Source organism: Pezoporus occidentalis, unplaced genomic scaffold, assembly GCF_034315485.1.
Source record: "Pezoporus occidentalis ecotype Australia unplaced genomic scaffold, CSIRO_AGI_Poc_V1 ctg26, whole genome shotgun sequence".
NCBI lineage: Eukaryota > Metazoa > Chordata > Aves > Psittaciformes > Psittacidae > Pezoporus > Pezoporus occidentalis.
In genome coordinates this window covers 1,652,093-1,671,665 of record NW_026914502.1, presented here as the reverse complement: position 1 = coordinate 1,671,665, position 19,573 = coordinate 1,652,093, and the positions used below count along the sequence as shown (strand labels likewise).

The window sequence follows — 19,573 nt, the reverse complement described above, 5'->3', positions numbered from 1 at the left end:
GCACCATCTTACTGAGCACTGAAATAGATTACATTGTCATTTAGGTGAAGACTGAACGCTAGCAAGCACGTGGTGTAAAACAGACACTCAAAGCAAGCTGTGGAAGAGGAAACACAGGCCAAATTAAACAGCCTGCAATTCACGTGTTTTCTGAACAAGCTGGCAGCTGCACACTACTCACTTAAACAACAGGGGGAAAAGAACACCATACCTGTGTACGTTTTCCATGGCTGCTACTTCTGCCAGAGCAGCTAAGCTAAAAAACGCAGACACTGCTGGCATATCTGATGTAATACTATGATTTTCTTCTGTGTCTGCATTTCTGGAGCATTCGCTGTTGCAATCTGTTTCTGCACTTTGTGTCTTCTGAAGAGTATTTTGTGGCAGCTCTTTCCGCTTCTCCTCTGCAATACAAGAAAGTTAAGCTTGCAAATCCAACCCTTGTATTCACAGCAGCCCGTCAATACACTGACTAGTCCTGTGCTAACAGCATCTTTACTTTCAGGACTTTGATTTTGCAAGTGTAATCTGATTCATGCTGCAGTGCTTTCTGACCCAAGCTACTGGCAGAAGCACGGTACTAAGGTTTATAAAGCAGTTTACTGATGTTGCATTTGACTGAGTTTGATTATTTAGGTCAGGCCAGAGAGCTTTTCTGTACATTTCAGATACACAAGTCCTGAAAGATTATCTTAACTGCAGAGAGCTCCTGCAAGGACTGTGTTACTGACTGTCATATTATGGAGTTCCATTTTTTACATCCTATAACTAGGTGCAGTGTAATTGCTTTGCTGGACTGGAAACGTATGATGAAAGGCAACCGTTTTCCATTTTCCATCTTCATTTCCACTGTATCAGCTCCCAGTTCTTGAAGAGAAACACTCAGGAAGAGGAGACAGATCTGGGCATTCAAACAGCACAATCTGGCAATCATGGACTGATTTCTCGATTGCTTGATGCTTGCATTTTAAAGAGGGACCTTTCTAAGCAGGTATGAAAACTAACTGAAAAATACTCCCCTGATACATTGCTTGCGTTCCCAAACCCTCTCCAACCATTCAGTTTTAACAAAATTTAAGCTCCAGTTTCCTTACCCAGTGTCCCTGCTGCTGGTGACACTTGACCATCTGCTGTTCGGACGAGATGCGTGATCTTAGTTTTCCTTGCTTTCCTTTTCTGGCTGCCAACTAAAGGCTCATGCATCATTGCTGGCTCTGGAGTGCTTAGGGCAGATATAGATATTTTATTCTTCCAGGCAGACTCACTGGAAATTCTGTCTTCTGAAAGTATGGCTGAAAGGGGACAAAAATGCAGTGTTACACATAGAATAATTCAGCTACTTCTTGCGCTCATTTACCATTCTGCACCTATCAGCATAAAGCCTTCCCTCACATGTACTCAGAGCATAACCCACGACATGATACAATCCAAATGGTGCAGATATTTGCTCTTAGAAGCTATCCCAGAAGGTTCAAGCTTCTCCTATTTGCAAAGCAAACTGTGAGATGGGCAGCAGCACTTCAGTGGGAGCAGGGGATCAGCCTGTATAAAACACTCTACAACAGAAGATGCCAGTGAGTAGCTAGGAGACAAAATGCATTTAAGGAACAATAACAGTCGTCACATAACCTTATCTGAGCTCACAGACACACTCACAAGCAGGATTCAGGGATTCCTGACTAACCCCTACTTTTCCCTCTGCAGTCACTCTACATCACCTCCTCTACGCAGAGGGAAATGCTGCCTTTTACAGAACAGCAAACCTTAAAAAGCACCCAAAAGGCCCCAAATGCAAGAACGGGATCACAGCTGAGGGCAAGAATGCTAAAAAAAAGAAGGGAAGTCAGCATAGGATAAAACACTTGCAATGGAAACACTGCCTACATGAAGCCAGAGAACGAGGAAGGAATCTGTCTCAGCGCTACCAGCGTTGGCGTTTTTAAGTAGCCTTCTGCCCTGAACTGGAACACGATCACAAACTGTCACCTGACCAAAAAGTCACTTTAATCTTGTTCATGACGAAATCGGTCATTGCAAATCCTATTTAAGCTTTCAAAGCCTGAGATCAGTGCATAGTCATCAATCGCTTGCAATCTCCACTGACTTAAGGAGCCATACTGCTTGACAGCACAGGGTATCACTAGTCCATAAATTCAACCTTTTTCCTCCTGTAACAGAAGTCTCATAAGGCCCACCCCATCTGTGATCACCATAAACCAGGATTAGGAAAAAACCATAGCAAATGGAATGCCCAGGTAATTTCTTACAGATGCCGGTCTAACCTGTTGTGAAACTGGAAGCACTCATGGCACCTGCACCGTCCTTGTGGTACTTCTTCCCAGGGCACTGCCATCCTGAATGCTTACATATTCTTTCCTCATCCTTACATATTCTGCACCTCATCTTCCCTGCTGCATTTTCAGCTCCTCATTTTCTTTACCACCCGTCACCACCTCTTTGCAGCAGTTCTTTATCTATTTCACAGCTGTCATTGTGTCTGCAGTTAGCTTTCTCTTCCCCACAATGTCTCCCAATTGTCCTTCCTGTTTTAAAGATGTGCTTAAGACCTGTTTGTTCACGTTCTGGGTGGCAGGACCAGCAAAAATCACATGCACAAACCTCAAGCCTGAGTGCAAACAGCTGCCCTTTCAGAAAGGTTGAGCACTGAACAAGACCAACCTCCTGCACTGAGACTCAGGGACACCCAGCCCGCCCCACAAGCTGTGCACAGCAGGCAAGCAGTCTGCAGGGACTTTGCCCTCTTTCATTTCTGTGTGTATTTTACTGCTTATTTGTGGTTTGTTTTGTAGAGCTTCCTATTTGTTTTAATGAGCTTCCTATTCAAAGATAAGGCTAGCACAACCTCTAGCTTTTGCTAGCTTGTTAACTGTGGGAAGATGTGGACTGGACGAAGCAAATAGCTGTAACACACTTGATCTTAGCTGTTACCCTTTGCTATTTGAAGTAGGAAGGGACCTTTTAATGATTTATGGCATAGGAATACAATCAGGTCTAGGACATATGCGTAAGAAGATTTGGAAGTGTTCCAGACCTTAATTCATTTAAGTTCTCGCTTCACCTTTGTATCTTCTCCTGTAAAACGGTTTTGAACTTGTGCATGCTCTTTATTTTGGAGTAAAAAAAAAGAAGCACTCAGCTTAAATTAGCTTTTCTCAGACTTCAGCTGGAGCTGCAAACCTTTCCAGGGCACAGCTATGCTGTAGAACTTGCTTCTTGTAAAGAGAGGAAGAGAAATCACAAGGAAAAATCTGCCCTTTAACAGCCCAATTAAGCAGAAGCATCGATGACTGCAAATGTGACTTTCACATAACTCAACTGGGTTAATAGTGAGAGGATCAGATAAGCTTATTGCACTGAGACCAAAATCTTAATTGGAATGTATAATTAAATGGACTGCTTTCTCTATAGATTTCTTGTTTGGGAATTCATAAGTGTTGATTATGTGTTAATGCAATAGTGCGGTTGTAGCCCAACACTATTTGTTAATTCTGATTTGGGGATCTGCTCTAATTAGACACTGCTTTGACAGTGCTGCTTAATTCGGGTTTGATTGAGTTTATAATGGCTTTAATCTTAGCAACAGAACTCACACTTTTTTTTACATTTAATAAAAAGATTTTAAGACATAACTGAAATCAACATACAAGAAGAAGAAACCTGATTTGGGATGGTTTTAATCAGATGTGCTCCATATTACAAGCCATGTCACATCACTACAAATTAACTGGATTGGTCAATGCAAGAGATACTTCCCTTTTACATGTGTTTGCTTTCTCTTACTCAAGAAGCTCAAGAAATGAAAAGAGAAGAAACAACCTTGAAAGGCAAAGAGGCCATTGTTATTAAAGACATAAGGTGGCATACACGATGTCAGCGTGTCTGACTAACAGCAGAAGGTGGCTGACAAACCCAGGATGCAGCAAGCATATTCCCTCTCCACGTTATAAGCTTTTTCAACCCTTGAAATGAGACTTGAGTCTAAGTTTTTTTCTCCTCTAGCTCTAAAGTAAGCTCTTTATCACTTCGCTGCCATACAGTAGTGAAAGAAGGATTAAAGATGAACAATAAAGGATTCTGGTTTTTCGGTGCGGGTGGGTGTTGAAGGGAAGGGCTTCTTCTTCCTGCTCAAGCAGTCTTAGTGCATGTTGGGATAAGAAACCACTTAACTGACTTCTTCACAGATCATTATTCAAGCAGACATAAAACCTGCCTTGGAGGAAATCACTCACATGACCCTTTGCACTGAATGCAAGAGGAGAAAGGAGTCCACGCTCCAACAACCATTTAAGCTAAGCTAGGTGCTAACAGGGGTCCTCCTGCACCTCCTTCAAGAGGAAAAGCACCCCACTGCTACAAAAAGGATAGCCATATGGATGCTTCATACCAGGACTTGGTTCTGCTGTGCAGAAAGGACAGCGCCAATCAAGTTTAATTCCCTGCATTTTAATTCAGTCATTTCTTTAATCCATTTCACATCCCTCCTGCTTCCACGCAGTCCTGTGTTCAAGAGCTGCCCCCTGGAGACCTCAGCTCATTGTCAGGGGAAGGCTGTCTAGGAAGGAAATTGAGGTTCTGCAGCTACTGTGCAGTCCTGCAGACAGGTATTTATGTGGTTAGCCTGCCGCATGACAGCAGCACATGCAGAACTACAGGGCTATTTTTGCAAGCAGAGCTGAGCACATGATGTGAAGATGTGGGCCTTTTGGCACGACTACACCACAGTGACAAAAGCATCCACAACTCCATACCAGACAGTTTCCTGAGCTAGATTTGTTAAAAGTCAGCATGGACAGTTTACCCTATTCTGCAGGCATGTAGAGTACATGCAGTCCTATTGACCCCCATATTTGTGATCAAGATAAATGAAGACAATTGGACAAACTCAGCACACACGCTTTTCAGACTGAACCCCAGCAAGACACAAGCAGATTTAAAACAGTTTCTTTAATGATTCATTACTGGAACCAACTGCAGATGTTTAACCCATTTTAATGGAGAATGAATGCTCCAGTAGTATCAAGAAGGAAAGGTGGGCTGTAATCCTTTAATGGTCTTCATGAAGTTATAAAGGGGAAGCCTGGCAAGGCAGAGCAAGCCTTCAAGCCACCAGTGCCTGGGGAACCACTTCACTAAGGAAGTGATGCCAAGCCCACTGACCTACATCCCGGTGGGAATTCCAGCTCTTCTGACATGAAGAGGTTGCTCAGTACCACTCGTGGGGTCAGGCAGCACACAGAGCTGCAGCCAGGGCTGGGGACTAAACGAGCAGAGGGACACCAGCTGGCAGTGGAGCAGATGGTTAAGCCAGGTGTACGGACCGGCTGCCTGCATGGAAAGCTCTGCTGCATGAGCCTGTGCTGACCAAGCCCTCTTCCAGCCTGGAGGGATGCCAAAGGCACAGTGGCACAGAGCTGCTGGATCCCTCTGGGCTCCTGGCCCCGCACAACAGGGCTTTCTCAGCAGGGGAAGAACAGAAGCATAAACAAAAAGGTCATTCTGCTGCTTTTCTGCACCTTCTGTTCTTCCTCAAACATATGTGCTAAGGCCGCACGGACTGATGTGCATGTGGGAGAGCTGATGCAGGATGAGGAGCAGGCAGTTAGCTCTCCCAGCTAACTGGGATGGGGGTCCTTCACACATCAGCTAGTGTTGAGACTGGTGTATACATCCAGCTCCTCTTCCCCCCTTCTGGTGCAAAGGCCAGTGTTGCACCTGGCTGTTGCACAAACCACGCAAGAGCCCTCACAACAGCTCACTAAACGTAGCTGCAAGGAGTCAGCAGCTGTGACATACCCCTGGGTGTTTAATGCATTGCTTCCCACCATGAAGCCCTGACAGTGTGGCAGAAAATAAATCTCTCAGCTAAGCGGCATTCAACCTCCCCAAAGAGGGACAGGTCCAGCCGCGCTCCTGTCAGCCTTCCTAAGGCAGTGACACCCTCTCTTTAACGTATTCAGTTGCATTATTGTGTGCTCTCTGCTAGGAGCAGGGAATGTGGTATTTTCCTTGTCTGTATCTGTGTCTATAAACACCTGCAAACTCATAATACGGTGATTTGCACTGGCCATACTGTGTACAATGTGGTCACACGGAGTCAAAATTCACTCAGATACCCAAAACCAGAGACAGACCCAGACAGCACGATCCAATCACATCGAAACCTGCCTTTACTGCACTTTTCATCCTTCAAAACACAGAGGCACATAGGCACACATACTTCAAGATGACAAAACACGACTCCAGCATGACCTCTGCTGACAGCAACCTTTCCAAGTACCTCCAGTTATAAGGCAGTTCAACAAGCTCCTTCCTTCAGCAAAATTAACTCCATAAAAACCAAACCCACACACTCTGACTTGTGACTCATCACGGAAAGGAGCTGACATTTTCATTTAGTGTTTGATTCACTAAATCCTTGTGTATTCAAACTGAAATGAAGATGCTGGGTTCCCAGCTTGAACACTGCAGAATACGGGACAGCAGCGTCAGAGTTTAGGGCCTTGCTGCCTAGGAACTCATGAAAGGATGAAGTTACACATGATGGAGAGGCTGTACACCACCATACCCACACTGTGTTTGCTGATCCATGCTTTGCTTTTAGTGTCACTCCAGAGTAGGCAAGACCCCAGATTCTTTCCCTTCCGTATCTCAGAGGAAATGCAGCTCCCCAACAATACATATCTATATATCTATACCTATATATATATCTCATCCATTGTTTTTCCTTTGATGATTTCTGTGTTAAGTCTGGGAAGTTCCTCGTGTCTGTGCCTCAGTCTTTGGGAGGAACCTGGCAAACTGGCCCCAGTCCAGCAAACGAAGGCACAACTTTAATGTTTGGACATGATGACATTATTCACTTGCTTAACTTCCAAGGACATGCTTCTGTGTCGTGCTGGAATGAGGCCAGGGTACTCAGCACTTGCCAGACTTGAATCTTCGATTGCAATGCACACTTCACTTGCTATCAAAACAGGCTGGTTTCTTTTAATCCAGTGGAGGTTCTGGCATTTTGTTTGGCCACATTTTATACCTGCACAGTTTAAAGTATTCGTATGTTTTACTCTATCATGTATTAAACACTTTCTGTCCCTTTTCCCAAAGGAGGATTTAAACACCCATTTTTTCTTACTAATTTGCCTATATGATCTGTTAATAATTCAGGAACAAAAAAATATGAATGGCACCCAATAAAAGCTATGTTAATGTACGATGCCTTTTCCACATCAGCATGGAAACGAGACAATTACTTCTCATAAGTGACTCCCATAACGTGCTTGTTGTACAAATACAACCAAACAGAGCAAGTGAGTTCAAAGTATTTGCACCACTGAATGCAGCAGAGCTGGCAGAGCCCATGGGGGGAAACAGTGCAAGTGCACCACAGAGGACAGAAAACACAGCATGGGGAAAGGAGAGGAAGTGACATGGCCAAGCCTTATGGAAAGACACTGAGCACAAAGGTGGCTGGGGGAGCTGGAGACAGGGATAATAATTTCATTATCTTAGAGACAGATATGGATGGGTGGGGAGAAAGAAAAAAGGGAAGGAATTCATGGAGCTACCTAAATGAGCAGAAGAACCAGAGAGGCTCTTCCACACCACAGGGATAACAAGGAGAGAACTCCACTTGGAAGGCTAAGGGACAGCCTGGGCACCATAAGGTTAAAAACCCAGGAAAGGGCCCAGGGAAGCAGGCTCAGCTGCAATCCTGTCCACACTGCACACTTGGAAATGTCCTTCAGAGCTGGGAGTGCACAGGTATGCAGCACGATGATACTCTAATATGGAAAAGACTTTCCAGCAGGAGAGTGGGCAGAGCAAGCCCAGGACATAAAAACCTGCCAAAGTTACCTTCTACATGGAAAGCTGGTTAAGACTTCTTCAATAAAAACTTCTAGGTTTAGGTTCGTATTTCTGGTGCAGAAACAAGCTCTTACATTCTGACCAGTTGCAGTCTGCAAGGTTCTAGACAGCAGATCACAGGGAAAGGAAACAGGGACATGGATAAATACTCTGGCAAAGGAATAACTAATATGGTCTCTGATACAGAAGGGGTGGAGACAAGAGCAACCAAGGGACTAAAGAACTGTAAGGTGTGGGAGATAAAGAGCCGAGGGCCAACTGTAGTATTCCCCTTGCTTTGTCAGCTCTGCTGCATGGCACCTGGAGCAGGGACACTGTAATCTGGGGAGATGCCAAGTAAAACCTGAACAGCATCATACTGGGATAACGTAGTATGAGCAACTGGAGCCAGGAGGTAAAGGTGTCAAAGCACACAGGGAAATAAGGGACCAAAGCAATCACACACTAAAGAGAGCTGAGTAGCCTCTCTGTCTGGAAGCATCTCCCCGAGACTGAACTGAGAGAAACGGTGGCCCAAAACCTTATCTAAGCAGTGCACCAGTACCTGTGTCCGGAACATTAAGCTTCCTTCTGTGCTTACATTTGCTGACAATTTTGTAGAAAACATTCTTTTTCTTAGCCTGGCATGAACCTACAGACAACATTAATAACACTTTTAATTAGCTGCGTTAAAGAGAGTGCAACAGTCACAGTAAGGATTATACTTATATTCTGCTATATAAGATGCCACTTTGTGGGGAAGCACAAAACCTGAGCCCTTTCCAGAACAGGCTCTGGAGGCTTTCAGCAAGGCTGTACCTCAACCCATGAGCTCCCAGTGCTTTAGTGCACAGAAAGCATTTTGGAGAACGATGACCCTAGGAAAGCTTAGCCATACAGTATAACAAGGGGGTTGAGACACGTACTGGGTTTGGCTGGAAAGGAGTAGTAAACTTTGCTCATAGCAGCCTGGATGGTGCCGTGTTTCAGACCAGTGACTAGAACAGTGCTGGTAACACACCAATGTTTCAGTCACTGCTGCACTGTGTCTGCAGAGCATCAAGCATTCCATGCCAGCGACAAGGCTGAGAGTGTGCAAGAGGCTGGGAAGAGACACAGCTGGGACAGCTGACCAAGAGGTGGTTCATACCATATAATGTCATGCTCAGCAACAGAACTGGGGAGAGTTTACTCCAAAGCAGCCATGGCTGTGCATCAGTTTGCTGGTGGTGAGTGCTGGCTTTTGCAGCACTCATTTCCCCTGCTCCTCCCTGCACTTATGAAACTCTCTTTACCTTGACCCATGAGGGGTTTTTTCTTGCTTTGCCCTTCCAGTTCTCTCCCCCATGCCACTGTGGGAGGGTGAGCAAACGACACGATGGGGACTTACCTCTCAGCCAGGACCAACCCACCACAGGATGCAAGAGTTACCTTTGCCTTTTTGGTGACTAGAAATGAGTTTAGACTAAGTGCAGAAGTAAAAGCTCCCAGAGGAGGAAGGAGAGGTTATGCCCAGCTCATGGTATCACTCCTGCTTTGATAGCAGAGTCTTTACTAGCAGTAGTTAGAAGCCGTCTTATGTGACATCAGACCACAAAGTGTGTCATTAGCAGAGATCATCAAGAAGCTATCATTTGTCTCCCTAATGGGATAAACAGCGATACAACAGCAACACAGACCAAAGGTGTAACAGATGCATAATCCCTACAATGCAAAGCCGTTTTTATGGAGTTACTTTTCAAAAACCACACTTCAAAACCTTATTTCCAAAGGCAGAGCAGGCAAGCAAGCCTGAAGGCTAGCTCAGAACAGACCAGCCCAAAACAGAAATAAGATGCACTGCAGGTGACAACAGAGGGTGTCCTTCCCATCTGCAGCTGACTTGGAACAGGATTCTACCCACCACAAATACCAGCCTCCTCCACTCCTCATCCTTAAGAGGAACTGGACACACACATTGTACTGCTGAGACACTGCGATCAATGTAAGCCTACACCATGCATCTGCAGTTGGCCATCACTAACAAACCAAATAAAGTCCAAGAGGACACCATCTCAGGCACCATCAGCTTGAATCTCAACAGCTTTACTAGAACTTGCACAGAAAATATCAGACAGCTCAAGAGAAGAGGCTATATTCATTCACACTGATACAAGGGTCATTCTGCACACTTTACAAGAGCTTCCCGAGTACGGCAGAGCTGGATAAGCAGTCTAGCGCCAGGGAAATGAAAATGCAAACCAAGGAATGGAACAGCTCAGGCAGGTTGATGGAAACCCTAAGGGAAAAAACGCCTGAGCTTTCCTGAAGACTAAGGTCAAACACTTTGCTAACATCACAGACAAGTCTTCCCACACATGTGTCTGCCTGTGGACCTGTTAACTACATGATTCTTATGCCATGTATTTAACTAGCAAACTAGTGACTTTTGCAGGTGCCTGGAATAAGCAACGTGCTGCACAGCATCACAGAAGCCTCCATTTCTACAGCTCAACCTGCGCCCCACAGACCATTTCAATCAGTATCACAGACTGTCAGCCAGTGTCAGCGACTCTAAGCAGAGTACCAGATGAAAAACTCATGTAGAGATGACAAGCATCATTATAAAGAAGGGAACACGTGCCTTTCATCTGAATCCCATCCAAGGCACCTAGTCATAAGCTTGTAACTGTGACGTGCGGGGTCTCCTACATGTCACAGATGTAGTAGGGTCTCCTACTTGAAGGCACACACCATAGGCTAAGAGCTAAATAGGTCACCATGTCATAGTGGGACCTAAGAATGTAACTTCTGACTCCATGAGGAATTTCATCCATGCTCCCTGCCTGAACTACTTAGAATGAACTAGAGCACACGCTCACTGTCCTCTGTCAAAAGCCAGATTACAATCCCTCTCACACTTACACATACAAATTGTCTAATAATTACTGAATAGGTGGCTCTTCAAACACGGCCACATCCCATCCTGCCTTTAGATTAATGCCTAAGCCAATGGACTGCCAAATATAGGATCTCTGCCCAGCATATTCAGGTATAAAGCCCAGTGGTTTTAACAGAAATGAACTGAACTAAACCAGTATGGAGAAGGCAAAATGTAATCTGGACTGGAGAGGACATGTGAGTGTAAGAAAGGGGGCATTCCTGACATCATGTGCTGCTTTTGGCTGGAATAGAGTTAAAAGCCCCTTTCAGGCTCTCACTAGCAGGTGCCCCTGGGCCACAGCTTAGGCACACTCACCCATGCAGGAGTTTACAGGGTGGATGGCTGAGCTACACGTGTTTAATGGGGACAGGAGGCAGCGAACAAATGCCACTTGTCAGTATTCAATCCAGAGAAAATCTGTGCCTGAAGCACCTGACTAACCTAAAAGGCTTGCGATTAGGCAGTGGACCTGCATGTGATTTCCTGTTCAAAAGCTGAGAAAAACTTTCAATGTTAGTTCACTTGCTATTGTTATAGAGCCATCCTCAAAGTCCTTTCCTCCCCATCATTCTCTATTGAAGTACTCTGTGGCTCTTCCTTTCCCTAGCACTTCAGCAGTTGCCACAGGATTTAACCACCTGCTCATTCCTGGCTTGTCCATTGTACTCACTGAGGGATTTCCTCCTGGGAATAACTTGCTACAGGCAAAGGCAGCTGCCTGGGGAAGCAGCAGGCAAGAAAATGAACCCAGCATCCATAATGGAACCATTCCTGGGCGCATGCCCCCTCTGCTCTCACAAAGTTCCCTATGTGCAAGGGCCAGATCAAACAGAGAACACTTCAACAGGATGGTAAGAAAAGCAGGACAAGCAGACTTGTGCGTTTCTGCAACTTCCAGGAGGAAAAGGCTGTATTTTTAGGTTATGATCTTTGGAACATTGCAGCATGCCATCATCTCCAGGCATCTGAATGCTTTGAACCAAGCCAAACCCCCCCTCAAGCTAAAGACCAAGAGGAATGCCATAAAGAAGCATCCATTTTAAGCTGATGCTTTCCTAGTCCCAGAGGCCACAGACAAAAAAAGAACTCCAGACATTCCCTCTCCCAAATCAAAGCACTCTGCATTCCTCTCCTTGCCTTCCCCAAATGAAAGCTTTAGGGAAGTGCATAAGTGAGCATTTCTTCACAGCACAAGGCAGAAATAATGACTATGCCTGTTGCTCATTTTTGCATACAAAACTGCATTAGTGACTCACTGCAGACTGATGACTTGTGTGCGGTGGGATGTTTTGGCACATATGCCATTGGAAAGAAGGGGGGAATAAAGAAACCAGTCACAGCTCCAGCAAATGTCGGAGCAAGCCATCTGCACAAACCCAGGATAGATGTATTTTGCAGCCATTTTGTGACATTATGATAGTAAATGCACACTCCCAGCTCAAAACGCTTGAGGTAGGATTTGCCAAAGCACTGTGGCTTGCTCAATCCTGCTCCCATGATTTCCAGTGGGAGCACAATCTGCACAATGTGGAAAGCTCTGGGGGGAAAAAAACTTGTCTCTCATGTAAGAAAGCTCAAGTTTTCCCTTATACATGTGGATGTGAAACAGCTGTCTTGCTATAGGGTTCTTCAGGTGGTTTTACATGAAAAGAACTGGCTGAAGGGAGGACTGGACGTAAGTGCAATGGAAGGAGTCAGTGGGCACTGATTTCATGACAGCCTTGGCTGTTTGGCTTAGTTCAGGCCTCCTGCACACACACGTTAATGGCATTTGACAGAAAATCAATCTGGCCCCATTTGTTCCCAAATAAATCATACTAAGGCAAACAGCCCTGCTTAGGGGTAGAGACAGGGGGAAAATACCCCAACCCAACCCTTCTCATTTTTATTGACCTAACATCCTAAGGAAGTTTCAGGGTGCAGCATCCCAACCTGTTTTCCAAACTGTAAATGTACTTCAGTGGGCACTGATCTGCACAAACTGAGTCTTTGCCTGTGAACTGAGAGGTTTATGAGCCTGCATATGCCTGTTCAGAAAAAGCAGGGAATGACTTTAAAGAGTGTTTTACTAAACCTACCCAGTGACTATTACCTGTTGTTTGGAAACACACAGAGGCCCCAGCCACTAGTAAGTACTATTTGTGATGGGTATCTCTTCCAATTACCTTACAGACAGAGACAACCCCAAGGAAGAGCAAAGCAGCAAAAGCATCTCCACATGACACAGTAATGCAGGGCAATGTATTCTCTCCCATACCCATTATGGTCACACCCATAAAACTACACTGACCCTTAACAGTTCATGCTCATCACATTGAAAGAATACGATTTATTTTATCTATTTTTTAAATCTGATGGTGTAAACCCCCTGAAAATTCAGAAAACCCAGACCCATTCCAAACTCTATCATTTTGCAGAACATCTGCATTTCCTGCAACACCTGCAGAAGCCTCGTACGCTTAACACCTCTGGAGGTCAGTATTCTCCAACGGTCTTTGGACTCGCCACAGTTCACAGGGAAGCCAAGAGCATGACAAGGTTAAATGGCCTGTCAGTACACCACAAGTTAAACTGAGGACTCAGCTTCATGAATGTTTGGCCCACGTGAAACAGTTTCCCTACTAAGCTAGTAAGCTTGCTTGTATGTAATTTGGTTTCATTTCAAACCCATAACTTGCATCCTAATTTGAAGCATCCTAACAGAAGAAACTAAATTAAACTCGATCCATTGCCATGGAATATTTAGTTCTTAGCAACCTTTCTTTTCCTAAAGAAAAACGGTATGTCTGAGATCCGCTCAGCCGCCTCTTGAGAGCTGAACTTCACTCTCGAGGGAGCTGGAATGACTGACACAAGCTGACAGCTTGCCCAGCTAACCTGAGTGAATTCAGCATCCGTTGAAATGAGGAGCAGGTATCACTGGCTCCATGTGGATTTAGTTCCGGGCTGCCGTGAGAGGCTCGCTACGCAAACAGCACGGCACTATCACATATTCCTGCCCTGGGGCTGCTTGTTGCAACCCCACAACTCCGCTGGTAAACAGTCACATGCACTTTTCCACCATCTGCTCCAGTGCAAAGTCAGCTGGCTGATTTGGAAGAGCCCTTGTTGTTAACCAGAGGCAAATGCTTCATGGCCTCCTAAACAGGGCTGTGCCAGAAGTACTTATATCAGGCTTGGAACCTGCCTGCAGTTATGCTTCTCACCTTCCCTTGAGACATAGCCCAATATATTCCAAAGCTTTTCAAGTGATGGCAACAAGGATAAAAATGCAGCTCCTGTGCATAAACTTGGCCAAAAGCAGAATGTGGCTCTGGGATACCTGACTCGAGGTACCATTTTAGCGTACCATTCCCCAAAAAACAGGGTCTGCAAGACTTGTAGATGTACAGACACCTGAACACGTAATTGCTCTAGCAAGAGATCCAAAGAGCTGCTACAACTTCAACTGCCAGAACATGGTAGATGAGGAGATCTTGCTCCCAACAGCTGTTGCTTAATTAACCATTGTACTGTCATGCTGCAGAGCAACTCATTCATGCTCGCTGAAGAAGAATACATACCATACAAAAATGAAAGGCATCCGAAGTCAGAACTCACTTGGTATCAGCACAAGTCTAATTCTGCAAAAGTGCCTGCTCCACGTCTAATTATATAAATACAAAAATCAATACCAAAATTGGCACGCACTAGAAAAGAACAGCTGCTCAGCCCTGCATACCCTAATGCGATTATTTGTGAAGTATTCAAAAGGCACAGCTCTAATCCAGGGTCACCTGGCTCACATAGCCATATTAGATGTAAAAACCTGTCCCTCAGTGAAACTAGCACAGCAGCAGCGAAGGAAACCAGCTCCACATTGTGAAATGGGCATAATGAGGGTTCTTTTGAGCATCCTTTTTGTCTTGTAGAATTACTGGTACGTCGTTCCTTCATTTTGTGATGCTTCTGTACCGCATGCATACATCAGTATCTCTGCCACAGTCTAAAAGTAGTTTTCCCTATGGCATTCTCACTTCTTTACCACCTCTGCACCACAGGGTGTTTGTATATAAAACAGCCAAATGTGCCATGAGTTTCTCCGAGAGCCTCAGCAATGGAGCTGGGTATGGAATTGGCTGTCCTATCCCCTAACCTTCTTTCTCATGTCAGAACATTTTTGCTCCAAACTTATGACAGTTAAAATCTTGATTAGAAAGAAAAGACAAAAAAGGATCAAAATGTTTCATTCAGAGCCCTCTGGCCTCATGTTTTAATCTGAAGAGCCTAAAATTACAGTGAAATGCAAACTGGCGTAAAATCATGCTTTGAAAACTGTCAAAATGTAACCTGCTGATAATCTGCCATTTTCCCCCCCATTTTCTCCTGGGAAAACCTGTCAAATTCACTTCCCTCACAAATAGTCACATTTTTTAACAAATTAGTTTGCTAAATTTTCTGATCAACACTGGGGAGAAATTTGATATGTTAAATTTTTGATACTTTTTTTTTTGATAAATATCTATGTTTTTGATAAATTAGTTTGCTACGAGAACTCTGTTTCTCATACAGACATTTCTATGTCTAATACAGACATTTCTATGCCTCATATAGACATTTCTCGTGCACAGCCTCCAACCAGTTCCACTCCGTATGAAGATCATGACTACAGCCTGAACACTGACCCAGGTGAGAACCAACTAACCCCAGTGCTACCACTTTTCTTCCTCAACTTCCTGCTTTTCACACATAACAGCAAAATAAGAATGCGTAATTCCTGGGCTTGTCATAGCACTGCTGTTGCTTAGGAATGTATCGCACATGGTACTTTACCTTTGTTGGATTTTGGATGTTCGGAGGAGCCACTTCCAACCTTCCTCTTTTTCCTTGGAACAGATGAATTTTTCCTGTCAAAGGTAATAGGACTGTATTGAGGGAGGCTGTTGAATTTCTTTTCAAATTCTTCTTCCAACTTTGCTAAGCTAAAAAGGGGAAAGAGGTAAGCGCACACACACCGTAAGCATCAAACTAGTACATATCATGCCAACTTTGGGATGAGAATGTACACTCTAGCTTCTGCTTGTGTAACGCAGTGCAAGCTGATTACATTAGTTGCGTATATTAAAATTAGAATAAATAAATCAAAATCATATTGGTGACATTTCGCTCTGATTGCTGCACAGCCTCATAAAGGAGATTTGCCTGTTCTGCGAGGGGAATGAAGAAAGACAATAAAACCACAATAAATAACCAAACCAATAAAGTAACTTCATATAAAAGTCCTGACATGAGAATGAAAGCAACAATTTAAAGCAGAAGAAAAAATGCCAAGCTATTCAATCAGCTGGAGATATTCTAAACCCTGGTGCTCTGGGTGGGAATTAGCTTTATATTTGTTCTGGGGGATTGTATTTTCTCCCCTCATATTTCATTGTTGCCAGATGAAAAATGCAACCAGTTCCTGCTCTCATGAAACCCAGCATTCCTCATACTTCAGCCCAAACTGAATGACTGTAACTAGATCACCTGCAACTCCAGAAACACCTAACAGCCAGGTGGAAACAAACCACTCAAACAGGATGGCATGGAATTCCTGGCTGTAATGACTATGCTGGCCTATGTAAGCCCTCTGTTCCAGTGAACTTCTGCAGCCAGGCAGGAGCATAGGAAGGAATTGTGTTTTAATAGAAGGCAGTGTGATCAGCTAGGCAGATTACAAATAGCACCATCAATGACAGGGGAAAGATGACACCTGCTGTTAGTCCTTTATTCTGTTTGCTATGGAAAACCTGAACTTGACTGAAGTTGTCAGGACTGTTAGAGGGACGGCCCTTACACACCGTACACTTGGAAGTGTCACAAGAAACCCAGCATTTCTCTCTGCTTTCTGAAGGAGCACTTCAAACAAACTGCATTCTGAAAGCTCTGGTAGGCAGAACGATACTTCAGTTTATCTCTGTAGTCATTAGCTCTTTCAGTAAGCCATCACATACCTTAAAATAGACCCTTGGCTCTTGGCAGACTATGTGCATGATGGGGTTGGTTTGTGGTTTTGGGTGTTTGTTTGGGGTTTGCATGGCTTGTTTTGCTTTGAAACCACAAAGATACCTGATATGAGTGGTGCTTGGTACTGCTACCTCCCTCTTCCATGCGGATGTTCCCTGACAACCACCAAGAAAGCTGATGTGTCCTAACACCTCTCACGCAATTCCATCCTCTGCCACAGCTCTTCTCCCACAGCCTGCTTCCAAGGGCATATAAGGGGCTATTAGGAAGGTCCAACCCTGAAAGCAGAGGAGCTGCCATCCTGGCTAGTACCTTCTAGCTGGTGTGACATGGAAGCAGTGCAGAGTGCTGCTACCACTATCTTAATATCAATCAGTAAAACAAAATTCACGTCATCATGAATGTTCAGAGCATCTCATGAGCCTGGTCAGACACACGTAGCTGAGCCGAGGCCTTTGTACCACACAGACTAGCCCTGCCAGGAGATACACAGAGGCAGAGTGCTGCTTGGCAAAGGAGTGGGCTGTGCATGGACTAAGCACACCTGACAAGGACCATGAGGGAAGTGTGGGCAACTGCTGATGGACAAGGTAAGAGGATGGGGAGAAAGACATTCATTCCAAAGGTGTGAGACACTCCCTCCCACCAAAGAAATGAGGCTGAAAGGTGATGCTGAAGGGAGAAGAAAGAGTTAAAGAGGAGCAGGTAGAGTTAAAAATGGCTCTTCAGGTAGCCAGATCACACAGTGCAAGGAACAGGGGTAACGGATACCTACAGCACTTAACGCTCCTCCACAAACCACTGATTCTGCCTTCACTAAGTTCACTAAATAGTGATTAATGACTTAATCAAGAATGGAGACTGCATTTTCCCCATTCAGCCAGCTAATGATGGTAGAACAGCATTTGTCAAACGAATTATTTACCCCATTTTCTGAGCTATTTTGAACAAATCATTTGTAACTACACCGGGTTTTGGCTAGGAGAGGCATTCGGTGTGAAAAGTTTTCAATCGTTCCATTTGAACTCAAAAAATATTTACATGACTTTTATGCAACGCACTAAAAACACAAGAAGCGTTCCATCGCTTTTACTTGACTATTCCAAGCAGATAAGACTTTGAGATATTAACCGATTTAGTATCTTTGCCGTAAATTGAGCTGCAACTAAATTCACATAAACTCGGTTATTAAAAAGGCCACCACCATGAGCCTGCGCAACAGAAACATTACGACTTTAAAGCATGAAGTGTGACAAATCTACTCGTTTGTAATTCATTTTCAGCCTCTGAATTTAGATAATGGAAAGTCTTCAAGAATTTGCAGTAAGCATTTGCTAAGCAGATTTACCAACTCCGCCTGTAGTTAAATCAACCTGTAATACTCTGACGAAGACTGCTATTAATGCACTAGAAAAGTGGTTCTGTGTAGCCTTGCTAAATTTAATGCATTTGTAATCATTAATTATTCTTCTGATATATTTAATGCACATGAAGGGTTTAAGTATCTTTTCTTTACAATGGAAAAATGAGAAGTTTATCATAATTATTTGCCGATATGAGAACATTGTTTAGTCTTCCTCTATAAGCAATCTCTCCAAGCGGGCAAAGAGATGTGTTCTTTCTAGTCTAATTCTGTTTATGACAATTGAACACCTACACAGAAGCTTAAACACCACTTCTGAAGTGCTCTGAAAAGGTAAGTAACCTTCTTCATCATCTCTTGAGTGGGTAAATATTGCACCTTTGTTTCCCCCACCTTCTTAAGGTGAGCACATGTCACTCAAATCTGTTTACAGTAGTGTAAAGCAGGGAAGATCTCAAAGGAATTACTTTGATATATGAGTACCAGGTACGTAGAGCATGACTCAGCCCAGGAGCGTTTGTAGTTTTCAGGAATTCTGTATGTAATTGTGATTATTTGGGTGCTGGATGCAGCTGCAGAGGAGGATTCATTCTTAGGTTACCAGGCTGACCTAACTAGAACTTAGAGGAGCGTTAAATTGCAACTTACCCAAAAACAAACTCTTCCTTTGGCCTAGGCCTTTTCAGCTTTTTGTTCCCACTTGTCCCACTCTGGGAAAAAGCCCAGTTTTCTTCACTCCAGCATCCTTCATGATCTGAGGAGTTGCCTTTTCCTGAGCTTCTTTTTCCTGGGATGAAGGCAGAAAATTGTTTCTCATCTTCAGAAACATGTGCCAGAACAAAGTGGCTCAGAAGGAACTTGGGTACCCATTCAGTACTGAAACCTATGGTGCTTGAATGTCTTGAAGGGGTTACAAAACATTTATCTATTTCCTTTAAACTGGATAATGATGATATTGGCAACCATACTCCCTCTCTCCCCCACTCCCCACCCTTTTTCATACTACCTGTGAAGTCAGATCTCTTGAGGTATAAAGGAGGAGAGAAAGATAAGTAAATTTACAGTAATAAACCTCCCTAAATTACAAGCATCTTTTTCTTGTCTGACTGTTCTAATTAAACATCTACTAACTAGGAACACACATTTCAGGGCATCTCACTGAAAGCTTTCAGAAATCATCTCAGATTCATCCTTCCACAAGGTAAACGGTTCTTGCTCACCACCTACAGCGAACCAACCCAACCAAAAGCACAACACATTTGCCTCTTGTAGGACCAAGCACTGTGCTCACAAACTACATGAGCTGTTTATATAGAAACAAGCTATTTGTTAGGGGTTGCACACCGCACAGGTCCTGCATGGATCTATCAGCAGAGGTTGACAAATTAACCAACAAAGCCTTTGGTCAAAAAAGCTCCATCACAGATCATGAAAGA

The 19,573-nt window shown here is 44.1% G+C and overlaps 1 protein-coding gene across 24 annotated transcripts in view; it reads right to left on the bottom strand.

Moving 5' to 3' along the window:
- Nucleotides 1-19,573, bottom strand: part of BBX (BBX high mobility group box domain containing) — a 137,490-nt gene that overhangs the window by 5,961 nt on the left and 111,956 nt on the right. For 21 of the 24 annotated variants that reach the window (XM_062623926.1, XM_062623917.1, XM_062623904.1 and 18 more), the window contains 5 exons: nt 18,786-18,924; nt 15,602-15,750; nt 8,432-8,518; nt 1,095-1,292; nt 212-404 (listed from right to left, as the gene is read on the bottom strand). In XM_062623926.1, coding sequence (XP_062479910.1) covers nt 212-404; nt 1,095-1,292; nt 8,432-8,518; nt 15,602-15,750; nt 18,786-18,924 — 766 coding nt within the window. The remainder of the gene's footprint in view (nt 1-211; nt 405-1,094; nt 1,293-8,431; nt 8,519-15,601; nt 15,751-18,785; nt 18,925-19,573) is intronic. The other 3 variants (XM_062623902.1, XM_062623906.1, XM_062623907.1) reach the window with 3 other exon arrangements.